Source organism: Epinephelus fuscoguttatus, linkage group LG16 (genome assembly GCF_011397635.1).
Source record: "Epinephelus fuscoguttatus linkage group LG16, E.fuscoguttatus.final_Chr_v1".
NCBI lineage: Eukaryota > Metazoa > Chordata > Actinopteri > Perciformes > Serranidae > Epinephelus > Epinephelus fuscoguttatus.
In genome coordinates this window covers 41,432,382-41,458,907 of record NC_064767.1, presented here as the reverse complement: position 1 = coordinate 41,458,907, position 26,526 = coordinate 41,432,382, and the positions used below count along the sequence as shown (strand labels likewise).

At 40.8% G+C, this 26,526-nt stretch overlaps 1 protein-coding gene across 1 annotated transcript in view; it reads left to right on the top strand.

The window, feature by feature from the left end:
• LOC125903952 (B-cadherin-like) overlaps positions 1–18,205 on the top strand; it is a 33,419-nt gene extending 15,214 nt beyond the window's left edge. Inside the window, exons 9-18 of the mRNA XM_049601170.1 lie at positions 241–369; positions 941–1,126; positions 1,689–1,933; positions 7,996–8,138; positions 8,296–8,387; positions 8,542–8,674; positions 10,134–10,352; positions 11,325–11,455; positions 14,292–14,435; positions 17,155–18,205. Of these exons, the coding sequence (XP_049457127.1) occupies positions 241–369; positions 941–1,126; positions 1,689–1,933; positions 7,996–8,138; positions 8,296–8,387; positions 8,542–8,674; positions 10,134–10,352; positions 11,325–11,455; positions 14,292–14,435; positions 17,155–17,367 (1,635 nt within the window). The 3' untranslated portion in view covers positions 17,368–18,205. The remainder of the gene's footprint in view (positions 1–240; positions 370–940; positions 1,127–1,688; positions 1,934–7,995; positions 8,139–8,295; positions 8,388–8,541; positions 8,675–10,133; positions 10,353–11,324; positions 11,456–14,291; positions 14,436–17,154) is intronic.
• The last annotated feature ends 8,321 nt before the right edge of the window (positions 18,206–26,526 follow it).

Below are 26,526 nucleotides of genomic sequence, written 5' to 3'. Positions count from 1 at the left end.
GTTGAGTGATTTTAAGATAACTTTGTACATGGGTTTCAACATTCTCATTAAAAATATCCTGCAAGTTTTGTAATGATCGGGCAGTTTCTTGTTCTACAGTTTGATTTGTTACGGCACGTGTTATCATGTAACATCATTACAGCAGCTGAGGCTAATGGGAATGTCATTACTTTCACAGCTATTTAAAATGTCTTAATGGATTTTGCTCCAACTGCATTTAACTTTTATGTTTCTTTACAGAAATACCCAAAATACACATTGGTGGTACAAGCAGCTGACATGATGGGAGAAGGGTTAACGGGACAAGCAAAAGTCATTCTTACGGTCACAGATAGCAATGACAATGCTCCAGCCTTCACTCAGCCCACCGTAAGTACAACATACATATAACCAGGCACAGCAGATCTGTCAAGCTTCAGAGCAGTGTCCATGGGGCAATAGAAAGGACTTTAGTTAGTGTTTTCATTTTTTTATGTGGTAGCATTACAGTTGATGTGTATGAACCGGTATCATACATGGTCAACTTTAAAGCAAAAACAGCTTTGCTTGAGAAGGTAGCCCATCATAATAAATTTTTGGTAACATTATAGATTGTAAACAATAAAGAGCTGCTCCTTTTTATTATTTTACTCAGCAGTTTGAGTAGCATATGATCTCAGTTTTAGTCCTGATAGTTTATGACATGATTGAATAATCTTTGCATCTTCAACAATGCATTTTATATATGATGACAACTCTTACACTCAAAATATCTGTTTGTTGTTGAAAGGTAAGTTTTAGATACTTTTTGGCTAAAAGTGAGTGAACTGTATTAAATAGAGTATCCCAAAGCTGTACAGGGAAGTAATTAACGAAACTGCATCAAGCAACAAGCAGCATTTTTTTTTTTACAATCCTTGTTTTTTTCTGTTTCACCAAAAACACATCCCTTGCATTCCAGTATGAAGCAACAGTTCCAGAAAATAAAGTGGACACTCAGGTCATTACAGTGTCAGTAACAGATGGTGACCAGCCACATTCCCCAGCCTGGAATGCCAAGTTCACAATTGTCGATGGTGATCCTGGAGGACTTTTCACTGTGAAAACAGGAAGTAACAAACATGAAGGAATCATTTCTACTGCTAAGGTGGGAAGTAAACTAAGAATTTTCAAATAAGACACAATATTAAACCTGTGATGTTTTTCAGTGTCAATCATTGTTATGTAGTATCCAGGTAAAACAAAAAGTAAAAAGGGAGTTTAAGTTTTAGTCCTGGACCTCACTGAACTGCTGCGGCTTATGTGTGCCATGTTCACACAGATAGTGTTGCTGCTGCAGAACTGTATGTTACTCTAGGTACGGTATTTCTACAATTAAAAGCTGGTACTAAACTTATTTATGGAGCTGTGCAAACCACTACCTTTTCAACCACATGGTCCTGCAAATACTTCACAATGAAAGTAAAAGCCTCGTGTTAACAAATGAAGGGATTCTGTCCATAGAAATGTTGTCAGAGGGCTGTTATTTTGAAACAGAGACAGGAAGTGTGGAGTTAAAAATAAAAGTGCTAACCTGTTAACATGGGTGCTGGGGAAAAAAAAAATACAAGAGGTTTTGCAATGTACATGTGCTGCTCACACAGGCAGTTTGTTCAGGTTGTAAGACATTTATCTGATGTGCTGCTGTGCTTTTTCCTTCATGCAACCAGGGTCTTGACTTTGAGAGGAGCACCAAGCACACTCTGCTGGTTGCAGTGGAGAATGAGGTTCCTTTTGCTACTCCACTGCCTACTGCCACCGCCACAGTGGTGGTGAATGTGCAGGATGTCAATGAGGCGCCGGTGTTTGATCCAGTGCAGAAGCATTTGTCCAAACGGGAGGACCTTGCCATCAACAGTGATGTAGTGCGATACACCGCTTCCGACCCAGACATTGCACGCAAACAGACAGTCGGGTAAGTTTGTTGTACCGTGTTATTTAGAACATGTACTTAAACACAAGATTATTACTGCTAGAGGAACTTAGGAAAAGGAAATTGTAAAACAAGATTTTAAGTGACTGCTGTAATTCTTTAATCTTTAAAGAGCAGCAAAGAGAGTGCATTCATCACCAGAACATCTAATGGCTCACTTACGCTACATAGATACATTTATATGGACACTGACCATGTAAATGTTGTCTGTATAAGCACACATTTTCTAAAAACTTTTGGATATAGACTAAATGTAGCAGCACCACTGGAGGTTGTAGGGGCAGGGTAGTATAGTTCAAGCAAATAAAGACCATAGGAGTTGACAGCAGGCCTGGAATTTCGTCATTTTAGGGGCAAGGCCACTTGGCCTTTTGTGTTGTCAATTTTTTGAGAGCACAAAGGCCAAAAGCTGGGGCAGCAAGGTCATAAAATAAAACAATGATTTTAAGTCCACATCCATAATGAATTTAATTTAAGGATTAAGGATGTATAACTATCTGTGAAATGAATAAATAAAACAAACTCAAGTAATAATAATGAGTGTAATAGGTAATAATGTGATTTATTTAATAGTAGTAATAAACCCAATGTGTTTTAAATATAGAACAACCAGGTTTATGTATTTATAAGCAAACAATCTTAAATATTAAGCTTGGCCTATTTTTGAGTGTACATGATAAACTGTTTCACTGAACAAGACTGGCTTACAGTTATTTTTGATGTGTTGTTAGATAGCTAAGAAACAAACAAACTACAGCAGGGCTATTCAATTACTATTTCAACTGGGCCGCATTTCAAAACCAGATGATGTCGATGGGCCACATTTTTAGCAGCGAGCAACAGATCCACTTATATACAGGCGTGGCCCTTCTCAACATAATACAGAAACAATTAAAAAGAACTGTCAATGCACAGAAGCATAATAAGTGATATTAACAGTATCTAATAACACACACTATCTCTCTACCAACATCTCCCTCTCCCCTCTCCTCCACACACACACACACACATGCACACACCTCACCTCCTGCTGCTTTCCTTACAGATCAGTTACACAAGATATAGTTTTATACAGTCCATGGCAGCAACAGTCATGTTTACAACAAAGTCACTATTTAAAACCCAATAATATCTCACTGGAATAAATAAAATAAATATTCCTCCTGACATCACAATACTGAGTGAAGAAAGTCACGTTATTTCAGCATGAAGACAAACATCAGTATCAGTCATTCATCCTGCTCTCTGTCCCTCCTCTACTGAGGACACTCACTGTCTGCAGGTTGGCTGCCTCAGGTACATGTTCAGATAAAGTGTTAGCCTACATACAGACAGCTTTCATTTTAGTTTGTCTTTAACAGTTTGCTGTTAGCCTTGCGAGTGCGATGTGCTTGTGTCAACCGCGATCATAAATCATAATAGCGGTGAATGAGAGAATCATATTTCAACAGCAGAGCAGATTGAAATTTGGCTTTCTACATGCTGACCACATGCAGACCTGCCAACCTGTACGCATTTTGCGTACCAGGCACGCATTTTGACATCAAAGTACGCTGGTACGATTTGATGCTCTAAAAGTACGCATATCACTCAATCGCGCATTTCGCTGGTTTCAGTGTATTTGTCTATGCAAGATGTCACTCAAGTTGATACCTGGTGAATATAGGTGCGTAGGCGGAACGAAAAGATTTCGGCCAATCAGATTGCTGCATATTGCCCCCGCCCTCCCATCCACGGCTGACTAAGAAAGATGCGCTTGATTCAGTTCCATCCAGTTAGAGACAGTGCACTGTCGCCCTCACCGTAAAGTTAGATAAACCCTCTTCGCCCACACCTCTGGGTAGTCCTCAGTGATGACTCTATCAATTCAAACAATGCTGACAGGTAAAATGACGTAAGAAATGCAAAAATTTAGAGCTTTGAGAGCTTCTGTCTGTAAGCAGTTAGCTTTAGCTTGTGTCTATTAGAGCTAGCTTCTATCTTAGCAGTTAGCTTCTGTCTGTAAACAGTTAACTACAGTCTCATAGCAGTTAGCTTCTGTCTGTTAGCAGTTAGCTCTTATTAGCTCCTCACTGTCAGCTCAGACCGGAGTTACCGTGTGTTCAGTCCTTTAGACGGTATCACCTTCTCACGCCCGTTTAAGAAATCTCACTCCACCGCGAGTCCTTTTTTATTTATTTTTTTACACCCTCTAGTGTGTTCACTTGTGTGTGTGTGTGTGTGTGTGTGTGTGTGTGTGTGTGTGTGTGTGCGCGTGCGCGCGCACGGGCACGTGTGTGTGCGCGCCCAACGGGGCCAAACTCCACCGTGCGCGATTCAGAGAGCAGGGGAGGATTGTAAACGCGCGACCATGTAGAGACAGAAATGACACGCTGTCTGTAAATAAGATAAATAACATAAGGCTATTTAGTTTGTTTAATAAAAGGACAAGGTATAGACCTGTTCTATAGGAAGGTTTACCTTAAGTGACTTCTTTGTGATCTGGCACTATATAGAAAATAAAATTAAGTTGACCTTCGGGAGGGGGGGTGGAGTGCCCCCCTAATAAAATGGTAGGGCAAACACTGAAGTAAATAGTGTCAAAGTCGCCTGTCGTCGATACATTGCTGGTGAGAATTGTACCAAGGTAAGCAAATTGCAGACAAATTTACATTCAACTGTGTTATGAAACCATGTGCCCTGCCTGAATAACTATAACACACTTATGATAAAAAGACTTTTTGTTTGATGAGTCTGCTGAATTTCTGTAAGGAAAAAACAAGGCAATAAGAAGAGAGTAGTTCTAATAGGTGTCGTACTACACAAGAACATGATGAGGAATGCTAATGTAATGCACTTGTCTATGATCTATTATCTATTTCTGTATGAAATTGCATGAAAATAGGATTTCGCCATGTGATGTTTCAAAATTTTCTCGGGGGAGAACCCCCCGAATCCCACTTGAAATCTTTCTTTTTGTCACAAGAGGACATAATGCTGTATTTTTTAAGCAGATGATCAATACTACCATCAGATTGATGAAATTGACCTTGATCTGCGCCATAAAATAAATATTGGGCGTCTGTGGACGTATGTGGGGCTTAGGCCTATAGATATGAATATGTAAACGTACGCTCGTTTCTTCTGTTTGCCACATGTGCATATTGACTTGTATGGTTTAAAAAAAACAAAAAAACAAAACAGTGCCGCCGTGTCCACATACGTTCATGACCATGCACGAGTGTCTGGTAAGGTGGTACTCATAACCTTTCTTCAAGGTTGGCAGGTCTGCACATGTATGGATAAAGTATTGGCTTGGCTGGCAGAGGTTTTATTGCACTTACTTACAGTAACAAGAGTAGTTGTCAGTTGTCAGACATTCAGTGTCTCCTCTGGCAGCAGCACAGCGTCTCTCCCTCTCCTCTCTCGCCGTGCGCACACGGGAGTTGGTTTTCGGCAAGAGAGTTTGTCATAAACCTTTGGTAATGTAAACCTATGTGACGCTAGGGGCTCCACAAAAAACTCCATATGTGAATGTGTGATAGTTGTGGTATCATAACAGCCTGTCACAGGTTACAGCGTGATGATTAGAGGAGAAATGGCAGAGCATAAAGGTCCAGGTGGAAAAAACACAACTCAGTCATTTAGGATTTTGCTAAAAGAAGGAAATTACCTTTTGATATTGATCCCAGGGGACATTTTGCACCATAGAGTACTGGGTTTTAATTTTGAGTTTTGAGATCTGCATTCTGCACAATAAATGCTCTAAAAAATACATTATATCTTTGCTTTTGTTGTTGTTTTTTTTATCAATTTAGCTTTGCTAAGGGACTACAAACCCATTCAGAAACACTTCTATTATAACTTTTACACTTAAATTTATACCGCGATATATACCGTTACCGTGAAGGGATTCGATTTATACCGTGATATGAATTTTAGGTCATACCGCCCAGCCCTAGCCTATGACCTCCTCCATCAACACCTAGTTTGATGTCAGATACTTTCGACTCTGCCCTCTAGTGCCATCTAGAGGATGTATCTCAGCCAACATAAGTATAAATAAGCCTTTAGGTGGCTGATGATGACTGGATCACTGGGGATGAAATGTAAGAGAAGCTGAGATTTTTGTGAATGTGATAAGCTCATGTAGAGGCTACAAAACCAACCATATAGATGGCTGGGCAGAAGGGGCACTAAATACCTCTATTGGATAAGGACAGTTAATGATAGGAATTAAGTATGGAGTAAGAAAGTAATTTTAATCAATGTAAATTTACTGTTGGGAGGATTTTTTTTTAACTTATAAAATGTAAAGCAGTAAAAACTCAAGTGTAGACAGGATTTACTACACTAACTTGTGTCTTGCAAAATTTAGTCAATCCTTGCTTTTCTTCAACATATTAAAATTTAGCTTTGATTTTTTTGAGTTGGATGTTTTCCCTGCTGAGAACTGCTGAGATTGAGGACCTGCCTCACATTAAATAACTGTAGGCTAGGACTGGGTGATATCGTAACAATATATCAACCTATTTTCAAACAAGATATAAATTTAGATAATAGAATTTATATTGATATAGGATCAAGTTGCGTTAAATAACGCTGTGATGCAGGTGAGTGTGCATCTCTCCTCTCTCAGTCTCTCCGCACAGCTCCACCCCACTCACTCACCCACAAGTTCCCCAGCAACACTAAAGCCCCGAATCCACCGAGCAGTACGGTATGGTTCAGTTCGGTACGCCTTTTTTCCATTTCCACTGTGAAAAGTTGTGGATAGTACCAATGGAACCGTTCCGTACTGTTACAACTTTTCAGACCCCTTCTGTTGGGGTACTTATTACACAGATCTGGTACTAAAAGGTGGAGCTGTGAACACTGCAGTCCGTTGATTGGTCAGTAGCGGACGGTCACTCTACTCAGGGCTAAGCTGTGGCTGGTTTTGAGGCTCAAGTAACTACTGTTCGTACCCTGGAGAGTTTATTAGTAGACTGTAACTACTAAATGAAAGGATGTTTTGCTGTCTCTTGCAGCAGCTGTAGTTGGAGAAAAAGTAACTTATTTCACTGGATCAACTGCAGGCAACTTTTAAGGTGGAGAAGAGAGACACAGAGCTGCTACTCTGTTTAATCTGTCTGTTAATTAGTCTATAGTGGCACATTGGTCTTTTTTGTTGCACATGCTACGCTAAATCAGTCTGTGAGATGAATTAAGTGACCGCAGTAGCTCATGTGCAATATTTATAGGAGACAGATCTGCTTGATTGTCAGGTAAGCATTTGTTTGCTAGTATGTGTGTGAGGTGGACATAGCACACTGCCATTCTTCTTGGTAGTTGTAGTCTGTTGTGTGACATTGTGATGGCGCTTGGATACAGGTGACAGATGGGTTTTTAAAAAAATGCAGTGACAACACAAACATTTCATACACAGGATGTATATAACACAGGCAAACTGTCTCTCGCTCCCTCCTTACCTTGGCCTATCTGATGATGCTATGTGCATTAATGAGACTAATAGTCTAAACAAATAAAAATATTTGAATCATTTCCCAGCACTAGATTCATTCGAAAGGCCATGGAAAACCACTTTATAACTCCCCCCCACAAAGATTTTGAAGTGTTTCAATCTACAGTGGATTTAGACCTACTTGATACTTTTATACCCATATTATAGTTTTGTGTCCTGTGCTGCAAACCTTTAAACCTCTGTGGCTCCAGTGCTATATGCAAAACGTTAACATACAGCCTGCTATTTCTTTTATATAATTTTTCATTTAAATGTTGTGCAGCTGTATATTTTCAAATGGGAAAAAAATCCCTGTCTTTGCATTTTATTTTAATCGCAGTCACACGTGCTTGTGTCTCTCATCTCAAATGTAGCCTTTTTTGTTTCTCTCTCTCAAAAGATATATTTTTGGGGCATTTTTAGAGAGAGAGAGAGAGAGAGAGAGAGAGACTGGAGTCAAAACCGGGCTGCGGCAACAGCCTTGTACAACTGAACATGTAGCCCATTTCGTAGAAAAAAACAGAGATTTACATCTTTTTGTGATAATCTTGTTTATGTCCAGGTATAAAATTATTAGAGACCCTGCCGGCTGGCTGTCTGTGGGCAAAGACACAGGCGTGATCAAACTTAAAAATCTCATGGACAGAGAGTCCCCCTTCGTCAAGGACAACAAATACACGGCGCTCATTGGTGCATATGACAATGGTAGGTGGAAGGCAACACTTACACATCCACATGCTCATTGGATTGTCTGTACTTTTTTAGGGCTAGAAAATATGGGATTAATCTTACTGTCATGTTATAGCTTCTCTAGAACAGAATGGTTTCTGATGTGCGTTTCTGTGTTCATGTCTGTCACCAGATGAAATACCAGCCACAGGAACTGGTACTCTAATAATCCAGCTCGAAGATGTCAATGACAATGCACCCACCATTGAGGAACGTGTAATCAAGGTGCGTCTTCTTCCCCCAGTACTTAACAGTTTTTGAGCAATTTTAATGTAAATGAAAAATTTGTATTCTGTGTTGGTATGTGGTGTTTCAAATATATCACACACCAACATGAACCAGCAAACAAAGAGTTGAGTGTGACATTGTGTTTTTTCAGATATGTAACAAGAAATCAGCACCTCAGCTGCTGTCAGTAACAGATAAAGATGGACCGGGCAATGCTGCTCCATACAGTATCTCTCTACAGGGCATGTCCAAGACCAACTGGACCGCTAGGATGAACGAATCCAGTATGTACACTATTTATACAAGACTAAAATGTTGTTTTTCGCATAGCAAGCAACAAACTAATGCCATCCAGTCAAATAGCCAGACCCAGGAGAAACTCGTAGGTCATTCTTGGGGAAAAATTATAGATAAGTATAAGGTTTTAAAAGTCAGTCAAAAGTCAGCAGAAAAAAAAAATTAATAGATCAAGAAAGATAGTATAAAATATTTCACACTGTTTACGAGCCGAAAATTTCCCTGAAATTGTCCGAACCAGATGTTCTGTAAAGATGAGAACAAAGTGTAGTGTTTTTTTATGAATGGATTCATAATGTAGTAGGAAAAGTGCAGACTTTTTTTTGGGGAAAAAAAAAAAAGCGAGCAGGGAAACATGTTTGTGTTTCTAGAATATTGCCCCTATTCTGTTTTCTAAAACATAAACTTCAAAATTTCTAAAAATAACAATTATTGATCATATAAGGAGTGTTTTTCATTGCATTTGGAGCAGGCAGCCAGCATAGCCGAAATGTCTGCAACTATGTGAGAGAGTGCAGGCCAGAGCGAGCTTGATGTTGTCAAAAGCAAGGCAAGAAGTATGGCATGAGACTGAACGCATGCTCCTCTTTCACTGTATCAGCGACAGCTCTGCCCCAGCTGCCTTATAAGTGAACCAAATCTGGAAATCCGCAACCAAATTAGTTTGAATCAAAATATTTCTGAATTACGCTGTGTGATGTAGTTATCAGAAAAGTAAATTAACTATCTTTTCTGCATAGGTAAACCCTTATGGCTGCCTTGATTGTGGTTTCCATGGTAACAGTAAATAAGCAGTACAGACATTGTGAAAATTAGTTAAACTTTTTCCAATTCGTTTTCGCTTCTTATTTTTAAAAGAGACAAAAAACATGGGAGTAAAAATAATCTAATTATCCATGAACAATATAAAGGGTAAATAATCAGAGTACAGGTGAGATCGGCTATTTCACGTCCTGCTTGGGCAGAGATGAATTTGTCGTGGATTGGTGTTAATTTATTTGTATGAGCTACAGTACCTAGCTACTATCTATTTTTTGGTAACATAAAAGCTTACATAATCAGAATGTAACATACATGTTATCAGTTGTATTTTAAAAACATTTGGTTACGTCAAACACCTAACTATTTAAACATTTAAACTTTTCAAATAGGGTCTGAATAATCTCCTGCTAAGTCTGGAAATTAGAGTCTGGAAAATAATGGAATTTGTGTAGGAACCCTGCTTTCAGGTCCCAGGTGTTTGAGAGATTTAAGCAATTTGAGTTAATTGGTGCCCTGACAGCTCCGTGAAAAGGGGCCCCTCATGCAATGCATTTAGGAGGATGGTTTGTTTAGGCCAAAATGTGCTTTAAATTATTTGTGGAAAAAATTCAGTCATAACATTTGTGTTCACAAAAATGTTTATTGTGTTTGACAAAATGACCTTGATTTTCTTCTTCATTGCAGAAACGGGTATCATCCTGAATTTAGTCACTGAGCTACCCAGTGGAGAGTACACTGTGCTCCTGAGGGTTACAGACAACCAGGGCTTGTGGCAGGACAGCACTGTCCAGGCCACAGTTTGTGACTGCACTGGGGAGGAGGTATCCTGCAAAGGACGTGTCGCAGGTGGCACTGAACTGCCCGTTATCCTGGGAATACTGGGAGGCATCCTGTTATTACTCAGTAAGTCTGATAGTTTATTTTAATTATATATGTAAGGTTGCTTATCATAATTCCAGGGACTGTGGATGTAAATTACAACTTGCATGTAAGAGAAATTTTGAAGTTTTGCATCACAACTAGAGTTTGAACCCTGGAAGATATTTCGGTAGTTAAGTCTGGAAACAAAGATAACCTGCAACTGGAGGATTATAACTCAATCAGTTTGGTGTATGGGATGCTGTGACCAGCCAAGTCAAGTCAATTTCAGTTTTAATTTATATAGCTTTTATTTTTTATATATATATACATATATATACTATAATGCAGCCAGCCACCTCTGGGCAAGTTGAAATGTTTTGACTTCACGATAAGGGGCTGTCACGTTGTCCATCTTTATACACAGTCTATGAACCATGCATTAAGCACTAGCATGGCAACCTCAAGTGATGACCGTTTTAAAAGATTAGGCTGTTGAAATATTGTATTTGTTGGGGACTATTTTCAGACGCAGGTTCTGGGTTGACATTGAGATTTAGGGGAGCTATGTAGAGCTCATTCTCCCTTCTTTTTACATCTTTTAAAATGAATGGACCACTAAGCTCGGAGTAGAGCAGCTGCTCCTTCACGTCAAAAGGGGTCAGTTGAGGTGGTTCGGGCAACTGATCAGGATGCGTCCTGGACACCTCTCATTAGAGGTGTTCCAGACACTGGTAGGAGGTCCTGGGGTAGACCCAGAACACGCTGGAGGGATTACATATCTCATCTGGCCTGGGAAAGCATCACTGGGGAGAGGGACGGGGGTGCTTTGCCCAGCCTGCTGCCCCTGCGACCCGGCCCCAGACAAGCGGGTGAAAATGGATGGACCAATAATGATTGTGATCATCTTTGCTGACAGGCTTACCCCTTTATTTTTTTGCTCTGTAGGATATGTTTGGACTTGTGGTGACTGAATCATGGGTGTGTTGTATTAAGCTTTGTTCTCTGTGTGTTCAGTGCTGGTGTTGCTGCTGCTGCTATTCGCAAGACGGAGAAGAGGAGAGAAGGAGGAGCCTCTACTGCAAGATGACGATGTCAGAGACAACATCTATTACTATGATGAAGAGGGAGGTGGGGAGGATGATCAGGTAAATTGAGAGAGATTTGGACTGTTTTTGTTATGATGAGGCTAAAGGAGTTGTCAGGGCTTAAAGTACTCCGGCGTGGCGCCAGATTTCCGGCTTGATGGACATTTCTAGTTTTTTTTTTTTTTTTTTTTTTAATGTGGCAACAACTTGGCATAAGTTAGCATTTGACGAATCATCTTCTGATTTTCAGGGAAGCACATGCGTAGTTCCACCAATAGTATAGTGTTATCAAATTCGGCTGGCCAATAAGAGCTCATTGGGGAGGGTCTAAAAACAGCAAACACACACGGACAGGGTTTCAACACACACTACTTCCAAGCACATGTTGTAGTCAGTAACAGCCTGATATCCAAATGAGTGTGGGTGAATGTGCAACAGAAATGGACAAGTGAACTGCATTTGAATGATTACCTTGTGTTAGCTTGACCGCCAGCTATCGGACACTGAGAGAAAACAGCATGCCGTGCAGTGTATTTGGCACTACCGATGCTTCATATCCAGGTCAATTCACACACTTGTGAGTAAACTAGCATATATAAGAGGAGAGGAGAGGGCTCTGTCTTATCAATAAGCAATATACTATTTATGGTGTTATGTCATAGTGTCATTTCTGTCTCTACATGGTCATGTGTTAGCAGTTCTCCTCTGCTCTCTGTATTGTGCACGGCGGAGTTCCGCCACACACACAGGTGAGCACGCTAGAGCGCGGCTCGGGCCACATTTTCCTGACCAAACCTGTCCCTTAGCCCGGCGCGGTTTGTCAGCTGACAAAGTTATTGTTACGGACAGTGTGTAAATAAGTGTGTAAATAACCATCAACAGACTGCTGTTATGCACAGACAAACACGCTGCTCGCACAGCAGCGCAGCACGGCACTGTTGGAGCGGAGCCAGTGTTGTGTTCAGGCATTGTCACGTAAATAACAACTTCCAGCACTTGAATGGGTCATAAACAGCAGCATGTCAAATGACTCTTTACTTTTAGTATGTTCAATAAAATTATATTTTCCTAAATCTTGAGACACCTCATATGTAAGCTACACAGACATTTCACCTGCTCATTACTGTGCACAAATATACTGTATGTACTTAGTCCTAAAGTGCCCTTCTGGTGCCAGTAGATACATAGAAACATGCCAGCAGGCTGTGCTTCGCAAGCATACAAAAAAGTTTCACGCGTGTGAAATTTTTTTTTCATGCGTGTGCTTCACCTCCGCTGCTACAACTCCATTCTAGGGGAAACACTGCTGTGTGTGTTTTGTGCAACAGGTGGATGCGGTAGTCTGCTGGTAGAGTAGAGAGAGAGAGCCAAGTAGTGTTGAAGTAGTGTAGAGCAGGGCAGAGAGATGGAAGCAAAATATATCAAACCTGGTGTTAATACAGCAGAACTGGAGAGAGGGGTGAAAAATAAATGGAGGTGGGCATGGCTCGAGGAGGGCACAAAATTATGGACGGACCTCTTCTGAGGACGACTGACAAAGATTGCCGCTGTGCAAATTAGAGTGTGGCTACCCGATCTGAGCCTGACGGGTCCCGACGGTACCTGACAGGTCGGGCCGGGCTCAGTCAAAAATGTATAAATTTTTATTCGGGCTCGGGTCGGATTCAGTCAGCTTTCAGTGAAAATGTAGTGTAAAAGTAAATAAAATCCTATTGTCTGTCCTGTTTAATGCTTGGAGTGTTATTTACGTGACAACACGTAACACTTTGCACGTCTGTCCGTCCTGGAAGAGGGATCCCTCCTCAGTTGCTCTTCCTGAGGTTTCTACCATTTTTTTCCCCTGTTAAAGGGGTTTTTTGGGGGAGTTTTTCCTTATCCGCTGCGAGGGTCCTAAGGACAGAGGGATGTTGTATGCTGTAAAGCCCTGTGAGGCAAATTGTGATTTGTGATATTGGGCTTTATAAATAAAATTGATTGAACACCTGAACACAACACACACACACACACACACACACACACACTGGCTGTTTCTGTTGTGCATCTCTGAAGCTCCAGAGACGATTCTGAGTGCTCTTGCAGTCAGAGGACTGTGTATGTAGCTGCGTGTGTGACTGGGTCAGCTGTCTGCAGCAGCGCCAGTAGTTCTGTAGCAGTTCGGTCAGTTCGTGGTTCTCCTGACGGGCCAGAGCACAGAACTGGGCTGCACACACTTCAACACCCTCTAGCCAAGCTCGCAAACCTCCGCCGGGCTCGCACACACTCAGCTACTCCAGTGAGAACGGCTATTATATTTTTAACTGCTGATGATACTGCGTAATGTGTGTGTTTGTTTAAACAATCTACTAATAGAATAGCACAAATCAGTGCCTTTTTACGGTGTAACTGGGTTAAATAGCCTGTAACTATAACAACTGTGTGACACAAACTCAGTGCTTTAGTAATTAGCCTAAATAATGTCGGGCTCGATTCAGTTTTGGAAATAACAAAACAGAATGACTGTCGGGTTCAGACGGGTTCGGGTACTTTGCTCTCGGGCTCGGATGGGTTCGGACAGAAATATGCGGCCCGTGCCGCACTCTAGTGCAAATGTCGCATTTCATTTTGTTGCATTATCCTGATATTGATTCAAACTATATTGCCCACCACTACTAGTGATGGTATACAATTATCCATGTAGGCCTGGTAAAATGTCTGCATAAAGGATTATGGATTACAGTTTTGATGTGTGTGTCTTTGTGTGTAGATTAGCAGCAGGAGACAAAAGTATGTTTCATATAAAAACATCACTACCAGAAACATGGATTACATTTATTATATAAATACAGAAAGAGATGTTTGAGTTGAAATGAAAGATGCAGTATCTCATGTGTAAACCCCTACATGTGTTCGCCACCAGGACTATGATCTGAGTGTTCTCCACCGTGGTCTGGACAACCGGCCTGAGGTGTTAAGAAATGACATGATCCCAAACTTCATGCCGGCTCCTCAGTACCGACCTCGCCCCGCCAACCCAGAGGAAATTGGCAACTTCATTGATGATGTGAGTCAAAGATCTGAGAGCTTATTCCAATACAATAAAATCTAACGTGGTTAAAATATGTAATTTGTCACTGCTGTTACAAATGAGTGTGTTTCTGAGGAGGTTCAGTAAATATTTGTTTGAAATCACAGACAATCCCGTGTGGCCAAATTCCAAAATCTGCTCCAGAGCATTTTCAAAATTGTCTCAGTGAGAGTCTCCAGTCCCCTTTATCAGAGCAAAAGTACAGTGTCTCCTTATGTTATAGGCTGTGGGTCAACACAAGATTTAAAATTATTGAATTCAAATAATGAGGCTTCTTTTGGTGCAGTTTGTTTATGGCCGTATGTATTTGTCATCACATGATTATGCCTCTGCAACAGTGTTAGCCATGGCCAGAGGCATTATGTTTTTGGGTTGTATGTCCATACGTACAGTACAGGCCAAAAGTTTGGACACACCTTCTCATTCAATGCGTTTTCTTTATTTTCATGACTATTTACATTATAGATTCTCACTGAAGGCATCAAAACTATGAATGAACACATGTGGAGTTATGTACTTAACAAAAAAAGGTGAAATAACTGAAAACATGTTTTATATTCTAGTTTCTTCAAAATAGCCACCCTTTGCTCTGATTACTGCTTTGCACACTCTTGGCATTCTCTCCATGAGCTTCAAGAGGTAGTCACCTGAAATGGTTTCCACTTCACAGGTGTGCCTTATCAGGGTTAATTAGTGGAATTTCTTGCTTTATCAGTGGGGTTGGGACCATCAGTTGTGTTGTGCAGAAGTCAGGTTAATACACAGCCGACAGCCCTATTGGACAACTGTTAAAATTCATATTATGGCAAGAACCAATCAGCTAACTAAAGAAAAACGAGTGGCCATCATTACTTTAAGAAATGAAGGTCAGTCAGTCCAGAAAATTGCAAAAACTTTAAATGTGTCCCCAAGTGGAGTCGCAAAAACCATCAAGCGCTACAACGAAACTGGCACACATGAGGACCGACCCAGGAAAGGAAGACCAAGAGTCACCTCTGCTTCTGAGGATAAGTTCATCCGAGTCACCAGCCTCAGAAATCGCAAGTTAACAGCAGCTCAGATCAGAGACCAGATGAATGCCACACAGAGTTCTAGCAGCAGACCCATCTCTAGAACAACTGTTAAGAGGAGACTGCGCGAATCAGGCCTTCATGGTCAAATAGCTGCTAGGAAACCACTGCTAAGGAGAGGCAACAAGCAGAAGAGATTTGTTTGGGCCAAGAAACACAAGGAATGGACATTAGACCAGTGGAAATCTGTGCTTTGGTCTGATGAGTCCAAATTTGAGATCTTTGGTTCCAACCGCCGTGTCTTTGTGAGACGCAGAAAAGGTGAACGGATGGATTCCACATGCCTGGTTCCCACTGTGAAGCATGGAGGAGGAGGTGTGATGGTGTGGGGGTGTTTTGCTGGTGACACTGTTGGGGATTTATTCAAATTTGAAGGCACACTGAACCAGCATGGCTACCACAGCATCCTGCAGCGACATGCCATCCCATCCGGTTTGCGTTTAGTTGGACGATCATTTATTTTTCAACAGGACAATGACCCCAAACACACCTCCAGGCTGTGTAAGGGCTATTTGACCAAGAAGGAGAGTGATGGAGTGCTGCGGCAGATGACCTGGCCTCCACAGTCACCGGACCTGAACCCAATCGAGATGGTTTGGGGTGAGCTGGACCGCAGAGTGAAGGCAAGGGGGCCAACAAGTGCTAAACACCTCTGGGAACTCCTTCAAGACTGTTGGAAAACCATTTCAGGTGACTACCTCTTGAAGCTCATGGAGAGAATGCCAAGAGTGTGCAAAGTAGTAATCAGAGCAAAGGGTGGCTATTTTGAAGAAACTAGAATATAAAACATGTTTTCAGTTATTTCACCTTTTTTTGTTAAGTACATAACTCCACATGTGTTCATTCATAGTTTTGATGCCTTCAGTGAGAATCTATAATGTAAATAGTCATGAAAATAAAGAAAACGCATTGAATGAGAAGGTGTGTCCAAACTTTTGGCCTGTACTGTACATCTGTCCATCCCATTCTTGTGAATGCAATCATCTCAAGAACGTCTTGAAGTAATTTCTTCTAATTTGGCACAAATATCCACTTTGACTCAAAGATGAACTGACTGTTTGACTGTCACTGACTAAATTTTGACTGTCAAGGTCACTGTGACCTTGTGTCCGTATAATTCTTGTGAACACGATATTTAAGCCTTGAGGGAATTTTCTCAACTTTGACACAAACGTCTACTTGGACTCAAGAGTGAACTGATTAGAATTTGGTGGTCAGAGTCATAATATTAAATATTCAAAAGGTCAAAGGTCAACTTTGCTGTGTTTACTGTGTTCTCTTCACATCATAATGTTCTTTTCAACACTTATCTGGCTATGGCACAGCGTCATAAATCAGGAACAATGGAGGAGACATTTGGTCAGATATTGAATCGGTAACACTTATCCTGAACTGTGCAGATTGTATAGATTTTCTGTGTTGTTGGGGGGAAGATGTGTGTGAAGCATCCGTGTTTTCACAGACACGATTGTAAACTGTAACTGCAGCTTGACTTGTTTGGAAAGTAAACAACCACAAAGCAGTAATTCAGGTTGTCAAATATGGTTTGATACTGATTTGATTAGGCTTTATATAAAAACTGAAGGTCTGTAAAATGAGAACATAATCCTCTGCTCCTCTCTCAGAACCTGAAGGCAGCCGACAACGACCCAACAGCACCCCCCTATGACTCCCTGTTGGTATTTGACTATGAAGGAGGTGGCTCTGATGCAGGAAGCCTCTCCTCTTTGAACTCATCGAGCAGCGGAGACCAGGACTATGACTGCCTCAATGAGTGGGGACCCCGCTTCAAGAAACTAGCTGACATGTACGGAGGAGGTGAAGATGACATGCTGTAAATGTACCAAAGAATGAATAGTATGGATGGGTGGCTGCACATATCGTCATGTGAATGTTAGATCAATGTTAAGCATGAACTGATAAATGACTGCATCCCAGGGAAAATATAGCACAGCCAGAAAAACATATGTGGGTCTACTGATGATTTGTTTTTTTGTTTGTTTGTTTTTCTGAGCATGGGGATTGTGGTTTAGTCAGTGCAGGGCTATAAGCAGTTAATGGCCACTGCGCAGAAGCCAGAGGATGAGTTTGTTTTTTTATACACGAGTTCCCCATTTTGAATAAATAAACTATGTTTGCTTGTTTTTTAGATCCTTGTTTAGTTCTAGGCTAAAAACTAACTATGCCTTTTGTTTTTCTGTTCATTGAGTTGTGGAGCCACATCATCAGTTTCAATTCTGATTTATAGATTTTTTGCAGATATATCAGCCTAGAGTAAAGCTTACTGGGTGACACTGAATATGTACACAGATGTTTGCAGTTGTATCAGTAACATTTGTGCAATTTTGGCAATGTATGGTACTTTATATTTTTCAGTTTTTTGTTTAATTATTTTTTGTGGAGTTTGTCCTACTGCTTCAGTTAAAGTTCACTGCTTTGTATTTCTATTTGAGTAATGAAATTACAAATGATCAAGGGAAAAATCCAGGTAGCCAGCCAAAGCCACGTCACCCTCTGAGGGCGTGGTCAATGAGTTATCAATAAGTCAGTTGACATCTTTATCACATGCAATGTCAAAACACGTTTTGCAATTACCTCCAAAGGTTCTTTATTACAAATGCTTTGTTAATTTTGATTTTTTTTTTTAATACATAAAGTTTTCTTAATACAATAATAGATTTGTGACTGGTCATATTTCACTAATTGAAATTAGTCTTTCACTAAAAAACAGGCATCTAAAATTTGTATGGAACAGCAAAGCAGCAGTCCTGATGGAAGTAGTGCAGTCAAGTTCTTCAGTACTCACATGAAACTAGAAAATGCATGAGTTCAGTGGAATTCAAAAATATTGCTGAAAATGCAGAAATCTAAAATGTATTGTCTGAAAGATATGTAAATCTGGCAGAAATGGAAGCTAAACTGCATCACCTCAAAGCTGAACTGTAATACTGTCAAAGGGGGAGAAATACTTTGAATGTAAAAAGACTTAAAACACCAAAAACAGTTAAATACAAGCAAAGATGTCCTTAAAGAGCATAATGTTTTGACATTTGAATAGTTCATATTACCTATTGAAGGGTTAGGGTTAGGGCTTTTATTTTTAAAATTTCGCTCTGTCAAGGACCTCCCGTAAACTTATGAAACCATCTTGGGGCATTTATTTTGAAAATTCAGCCTTGTCCTCATCATCTCACAACAATTAAGCATACACATGCAGATTATCTGTACATTACACTACATTAGGGGTCACTTGATGCTGTGTAAAATTTAAATGTGAGGGCAAAAGCCAGTGTTCAAAGAAATGGCTGTCCGCACACAAATGCGATAACTTCAGATGGCCTTGAGCAACAAACTAATATCTAATCAGAATTTTGATTCTGACATACAACAAACCCTGCTAATTAATCTGATATGGACTGAATCAGTGAGGACATACAACCGCATGTCTGGCTCTAAAAAGAGGGAGGAGACAAAGAGAAACTGTGTGTTGTGTTGAAGATGTGTTGCAGTTTTCTCCTTTGCTGATGGTAGCTTGGGGAGGGGCACAAAGTGCACCATCCCACTGAACTGGTCCACCACGGTCAATAACTGGTACCATTTTCAAAAAGCAGAATCTAAGGCACTCAGAGCATGTAACTGTGTTACCATCTGATGGTGGAAAGCAGTAAGTGATATGGGCTGTCAGATGCTGTAGTCCACTGGAATGGCACAGTTGAAGATGTCAGCACAGTAAGAGGAGCGATCACAGTGCTGCAGCTGCGTATAAATCTCTGATAAAAGTTGGCGATAGGGGTGGATGATAGTAATATCACAATCATTCAGGGTATTTTTGCGATAATATTCTTGACAATATGACAAATTAGTACTATATATGTGTGTGTGAGTGTATTATTATTATTATCATTATCATTATTATTATTAATTTAAGAAAACAGTATTGTGACAAATAAGTGATATAGTTTAACATGTTAACCTAACAGTTTACTGAACAAAAATGGTTTCTCAACAGTAACTCAGAGTGTAGTCTGAGTGGGCGGAAGTTTGCTGCAGAGATCAGCCTCTCATTGGGTGGAACGAGCCACCCGCTGAAGTCCCGCCCTACTACCTCTGGTTGTGTAGCAGTTTTCAACATGTCCTTACTAACTTTTGCGGTGTTTGATCTTGCGCGGATGTAGCCATTTTTCTGCCATGGTTCGCGTCCTGTAGGTGATATTTTTGTGGGCGTGTTACACCAAAACCTGTTTCCCCCCGGCAATATTTTTGCAAGCGCACCGTTGCTGTGGCACCGCCCAGAACGATTGTGATTGTTTGAAAGAAGTACAAGCAGCCAGGGCGTTTTTTTCTCCAGTCTCACAGTGAGAGTCGGCCCAGCCAGACCTTTCTTTTCTTGAGAAAGATTCAAATTCTGTATTCAATATTAATAGTACAACAAAATAAAATCTACCACTAATTACACATTTAAACACCTCCCAAATATAGACCCACTTGGCCAAACCATTCTACATTGGTGTGGGGTGTCTGGGTCCAGTGATGTGAAAGCTATTGAAGAAAATAGACTTTTTTTTGCCCTATTAGCCCTACTGTATGTTGCTCATTGTTTTCTGCCTATGAAGGGGAGGTGGAAGTCACTGTTGAACCCAAAATGAATATCCGAATATCCATGGAATATCCAACGTCAAACTAACTTCACCATGGTGGAGCCACTGTTCCCTCTGAACGGAGGGAAACACGCGGTAACTTGCTGAAGAGTCTGCGAAATCCAGAGCTGTTCATAAAACATTCAGGACGTCTAACGCCTAACGCCCCCACAGTTTATTCCACACTACTGAAGCTGCTCCTCTTTTCGAAACCACCGCGGAGTTGCTAATTTTGCTTTCAGCCATGCTTCTTGTTGCCGTGGGTAACAGTATGACTTCATATGTCAACAAGTACAAATATTGCGAATATCACTATGAATTTTTCATGTGATATTAAAAAAAATACCGGTATTATTGTGAAGGAGATAATTTGGCAAACCCCTAGTTGACGAAGCTCAGGGAAGCATTGAAACTGCTTGCAGGAGACAGGAACGGGCGACATGGCTGCTGAAACCCTCTCAGTGTCCATCTGCATGCTTCCTTGAACAGCAATGTAAACAAGGAAGGAAACTGACTAGGCGTGGACCTTACACCTCTCGGGCTGTAATGAAGAGAGAGCTCTCCAGGAGGTGCTGCAGGACGTTTTTGTCTGTCAAGGCAAGCACTCCTGCCCACTGAAAGTATTTTGGGTGGCAGTGAGTCCAGACTGATTCAGAGAGAAACAGAATGATCGAATTGATCATTTTGTTGATAGCGCCGTAGGCTCACTGCGAACAACAGTCGACTCTGTAGCTCCTCTTAAAAAGAAGTTAACAAAGCAAAGAAAGTTTGCTCCTTGGTATAACTCTCAAACCCGTAAGTTAAAACAAATATTGCTAAAGTTTGAAAGGAATTGGCGATTAACCAAAGTGGAAGAATCTCGTTCAATCTGGGCAGACAGTCTCAAACTTATAAGAGGGGCCTCCGCAATGCCAGAGCAAACCATTACTCAGCTTTAATAGAAGAAAACAAGAATAAACCCGGGTTTCTTTTCAGCACTGTAGCCAGGCTGACTGAGAGTCAAAGCTCTATTGAGCCTTGTATTCCTTTAGCCCTTAGCCGTAATGATTTTATGAGCTTTTTTAATGACAAAATTCTAACTATGAGAGGCAAAATTCATGACCTCCTGTCCTCAGATAGTAGGCCTACCTATCTCAACTCAAACACAGCTGTAAGACCTAATATATATTTAGATTGCTTCTCCCCAATTTCTCTTCAAGAATTGACCGCAGTGATTTCTTCATCTAAATCATCAACATGTCTCTTAGACCCCATCCCAACCAGGCTACTTAAGGAGGTCTTACTTTTAGTTAACACGTATATATTAGATATGATTAATATATCCTTATTAACAGGCTATGTACCACAGTCTTTTAAGGTAGCTGTAATTAAACCTCTACTAAAAAAGCCCACCCTGGATCCAGAGGTGTTAGCCAACTATGGACCAATATCTAATCTTCCCTTTCTTTCAAAGATCCTTGAGAAAGTAGTCGCAGACCAGCTGTGTGATTTTCTCCATGATAATAATTTATTTGAGGAATTACAGTCAGGATTAAGAGTGCATCATAGCACTAAGACAGCACTAGTTAAAATTACAAATGACCTTCTGATTGCTTCAGACAAAGGACTCGTCTCTGTACTTGTTTTATTAGATCTTAGTGCGGCATTTGACACTATTGACCATCAAATTCTGCTACAGAGACTGGAACACTTAATTGGCCTAAAAGGTTCTGCACTAAGCTGGTTTAAATCTTATTTATCTGATGGTTTTCAGTTTGTTGACGTTCATAATGAATCATCCTTACGCAGACCTGCCAACCTGTACGCATTTTGCGTACCAGGCACGCATTTTGACATCAAAGTACGCTGGTACGATTTGATGCTCTAAAAGTACGCATATCACTCAATCGCGCATTTCGCCGGTTTCAGTGTATTTGTCTATGCAAGATGTCACTCAAGTTGATACCCGGTGAATATAGGCACGTAGGTGGAACGAAAAGATTTCGGCCAATTGGATTGCTGCATATTGCCGTCTGTCTGTAAACAGTTAACTACAGTCTCATAGCAGTTAGCTTCTGTCTGTTAGCAGTTAGCTCTTATTAGCTCCTCACCGTCAGCTCAGACCAGAGTTACCGTGTGTTCAGTTCGGTAGACAGTATCACCTTCTCACGCCCGTTTAAGAAATCTCACTCCACCGCCGAGTCCTTTTTTATTTATTTTTTTACGCTCTCTAGTGTGTTCACTGTGTGTGTGTGCGCGCGCCCGCCCAACGGGGCCAAACTCCGCCGTGCTCGATTCAGAGAGCAGGGGAGGATTGTAAACGCGCGACCATGTAGAGACAGAAATGACACGCGGTCTGTAAATAAGATAAATAACATAAGGCTATTTAGTTTGTTTAATAAAAGGACAGTAAAAGGAAAGTTTACCTTAAGTGACTTCTTTGTGATCTGGCACTATATAGAAAATAAAACTAAATAAAATTAACTTGACCTTCAAGGGGGGGTGGGGCGGGATGCCCCCCTAATAAAATGGTAGGGCAAACACTGAAGTAAATAGTGTCAAAGTCGCCTGTTGTCGATACATTGCTGGTGAGAATTATACCAAGGTAAGCAAATTGCAGACAAATTTACATTCAACTGTGTAATGAAACCATGTGCCCTGCCTGAATAACTAAAACACACTTGTGATAAAAAGACTTTGTTTGATGAGTCTGCTGAATTTCTATATGAAAAAAACAAGGCAATAAGAAGAGAGTAGTTCTAATAGGTGTCGTACTACACAAGAACATGATGAGGAATGCTAATGTAATGCACTTGTCTATGATCTATTATCTATTTCTGTATGAAATTGCATGAAAATAAGATTTCGCCATGTGATCTTTCAAAATTTTCTCGGGGGAGAACCCCCCGAATCCCACTTGAAATCTTTCTTTTTGTCACAACAGGACATATTACTGTATTTTTTAAGCAGATGATCAATACTACCATCAGATTGATGAAATTGACCTTGATCTGCGCCATAAAACAAATATTGGGCATCTATGGACGTATGTGGGGCTTAGGCCTATAGATATGAATATGTAAACGTACGCTCGTTTCTTCTGTTTGCCACATGTGCATATTGACTTTTATGGTAAAAAAAAAAAAAAAAAAATGCCGCCGTGTCCACATATGTTCATGACCACGCACGAGTGTCTGGTAAGGTGGTACTCATAACCTTTCTTCAAGGTTGGCAGGTCTGCTTACGTACCAAAGTTTGTTTTGGAGTTCCGCAAGGTTCTGTGCTCGGACCAATCCTATTTATTCTATATATGCTTCCTTTAGGTAACATCATTAGAAATCACTCTATAAATTTCCATTGTTATGCGGATGATACACAGTTGTATTTATCGATGAAGCCAGAAGAAAGTAATCTCCATAACTGCCTTAAAGACATAAAAACCTGGATGAGCACCAATTTCCTGATGTTAAATTCAGACAAAACTGAAGTTATTGTTCTTGGCCCCAAACAACTCAGAGACTCTTTATCTGATGACATAGTTTCTCTAGATGGCATTGCTCTGGCCTCTAGCACTACCGTAAGAAACCTCGGAGTAACATTTGATCAAGATTTGTCTTTTAATTCTCATTTAAAACAAACCTCACGGACTGCATTTTTTCATCTGCGTAATATTGCGAAAATTAGGCCTATCCTGACCCGGAAAGATGCAGAAAAATTGGTCCACGCTTTTGTTACCTCAAGGCTGGATTACTGTAACTCTCTATCATCAGGTAGCTCTAGTAAGTCCTTAAAAACTCTCCAGCTAATTCAGAATGCAGCAGCACATGTACTAACAGGAACTAAGAAACAAGATCATATTTCTCCTGTTTTAGCTTCTCTGCGCTGGCTCCCTGTAAAATCCAGAATTGAATTTAAAATTCTACTCTTAACTTATAAAGCTCTAAATGGTCAAGCTCCGTCATATCTTAGAGAGCTCATAGTGCCTTATTATGCCACCAGAACACTGTGCTCTGAGAATGCAGGGTTACTTGTGGTCCCTAAAGTCTCCAAAAGTAGATCAGGAGCCAGAGCCTTCAGCTATCAGGCTCCTCTCCTGTGGAATCATCTTCCTGTTATGGTCCAGGAGGCAGACACTGTCTCCACATTTAAGACTAGACTTAAGACTTTCCTCTTTGATAAAGCTTATAGTTAGGGCCGGCTCAGGCTTGCCCTGTACCAGCCCCTAGTTAGGCTGACTTAGGCCTAGTCTGCCGGAGGACCCCCCAATAATACACCAGGCACCTTCTCTCCTTCTCTCTCTCTCTCTCTCTCTCTCTCTCTCTCCTATCCTATTACTGCATCTTGCTAACTCGCCCATTCTGGATGTCACTAACTCGGCTTCTTCTCCGGAGCCTTTGTGCTCCACTGTCTCTCAGATAAACTCATATCACAGCGGTGCCTGGATAGCGTGATGTGTGTGGTTGTGCTGCTGCCATGGTCCTGCCAGATGCCTCCTGCTGCTGCTGCTGCTGCTGCCATCATTAGTCATTAGTCATACTTCTACTGTTGTTATACACATATGATTATTATCACATATGTATACTGCCAGATACTAATATATACTTTCAACATATTGTACCACAGTAGCCAGAACTATAATTATAATATTATTACTTTCATTAATGTTGTTGTAAGCTACTGTCATTACCGTCTGTCCTGCATCTCTCTCTCTCTCTGTCTCATTGTGTCATATGGATTACTATTAATTTATTATGCTGATCTGTTCTGTACGACATCTATTGCACGTCTGTCCGTCCTGGAAGTGGGATCTACCGTTTTTTTTTTTTCCCCGTTAAAAGGTTTTTTTTGGGGAGTTTTTCCTTTTCTGCTGTGAGGGTCCAAAGGACAGAGGGATGTTGTATGCTATAAAGCCCTGTGAGGCAAATTGTGATTTGTGATATTGGACTTTATAAATAAAATTAATTGATAGATTGATTGATTGAATGTTGAGCTCACATCATCAGGATGGTTTTACCAGGCTAACAGATAGCCTGAATGACAGAGAGGCTTTGGCTTGTTATTAGTTTGTTGCATGGTAGATCCTGAGAAGCCTGGACCTGTGTTTATGAATTCCCATGCACACTCATCCATGACAAAGTTACCACGTGTGCATGCGTGTGTGTGTGTGTACGAAGGAAAGTGTGAAAATGTATACGAAAGTGTTTATTCACAAGAAAATACAAGTGTAAATATAGTCAGGACACGTTTAGGAGGTGGTCAGGGATGCACTATGACCATATTGAGAAGTGTAAATGCAGTCAGCTGACACTGAAGCTGCAGAGTACACAGTGGTCCCTCTGTCATCTGATGCTAACACTACTCCCTAATTCCAAAAAATTATTACCATAACAGTTGTTGATGGGAGGGAGTTGTTTGAACCCAGGGTGGGAGAGCCCCTCTGTGCAGAGTTTGCATGCTCTACCCGTGTCCCCCCATCCTGGTACTACAGCTTCCTCCCAGAGTCCAAAGACATGCAGGTTAATTGGTCTAAATTGGCCGTAGGTGTGAATGTGAGTGTGAATGGTTGTCTGTCTCTATGTGTCATCCCTTTGATAGTCTGGTGACCTGTCCAGGGTGTATGTGCCTCTTGCCTAGTGTAAGTTGGGATAGGCTGCAGCCCCCTCGCAACCCGTAACAGGATAGGTGGTTACAGAAAATTAATGAATAAATGAAATCATATCAAGATACAAGCTGAATATGAGATAAATTTTAATGCAAGATGTAAAGGAGGCCGGTGTTTTCGACTGGAGAGAGAGATGTGTCCAAACCTCCACTCTTTGATTTAAGATTTAAGACTTACACTAGCAACGCTTAAGGCCTTACCTAATTCTGCTGGATATCTGAGCATCGCCAAAGACTGGAACTCTGCCATTCACAACAGTCTGGTCCACTACAATCATGAAGTGTCTAGCTGTCAGGGGGGAACTCCCTGTTAAACTCCCCATTGAGACTGCCAAAAGACCACAGTGAGGAATGTCTGTAAAAAAATATTTTGCCATTACTTGGCTTACATATAACAATACAAAATTCACTGATTTGAATGTCAATATGTTAAAGATAAACTAACTTTATACTGTTAAATATACTGAATATAAAAATACTAACTTTTCAGATGTTTACTAGAATCCTTAGCATGCCCCTGAACTAATACAGCAGTATCAACCTGTTCATGGCTGAAGAACGGCCTATCTGGGCCCGTATTCCTAAAGATTCTGAGAATCCTCTCAGAGAGCTCCTAACTTAGCCTAAAAATTCCCAGCAAGGAGTCTTAGCTTACGAGTGATTCCAGAACACTCTCAGAGAACTCTGAGCAAGGAATGGACAGAAGCTCCTATCTTAGTG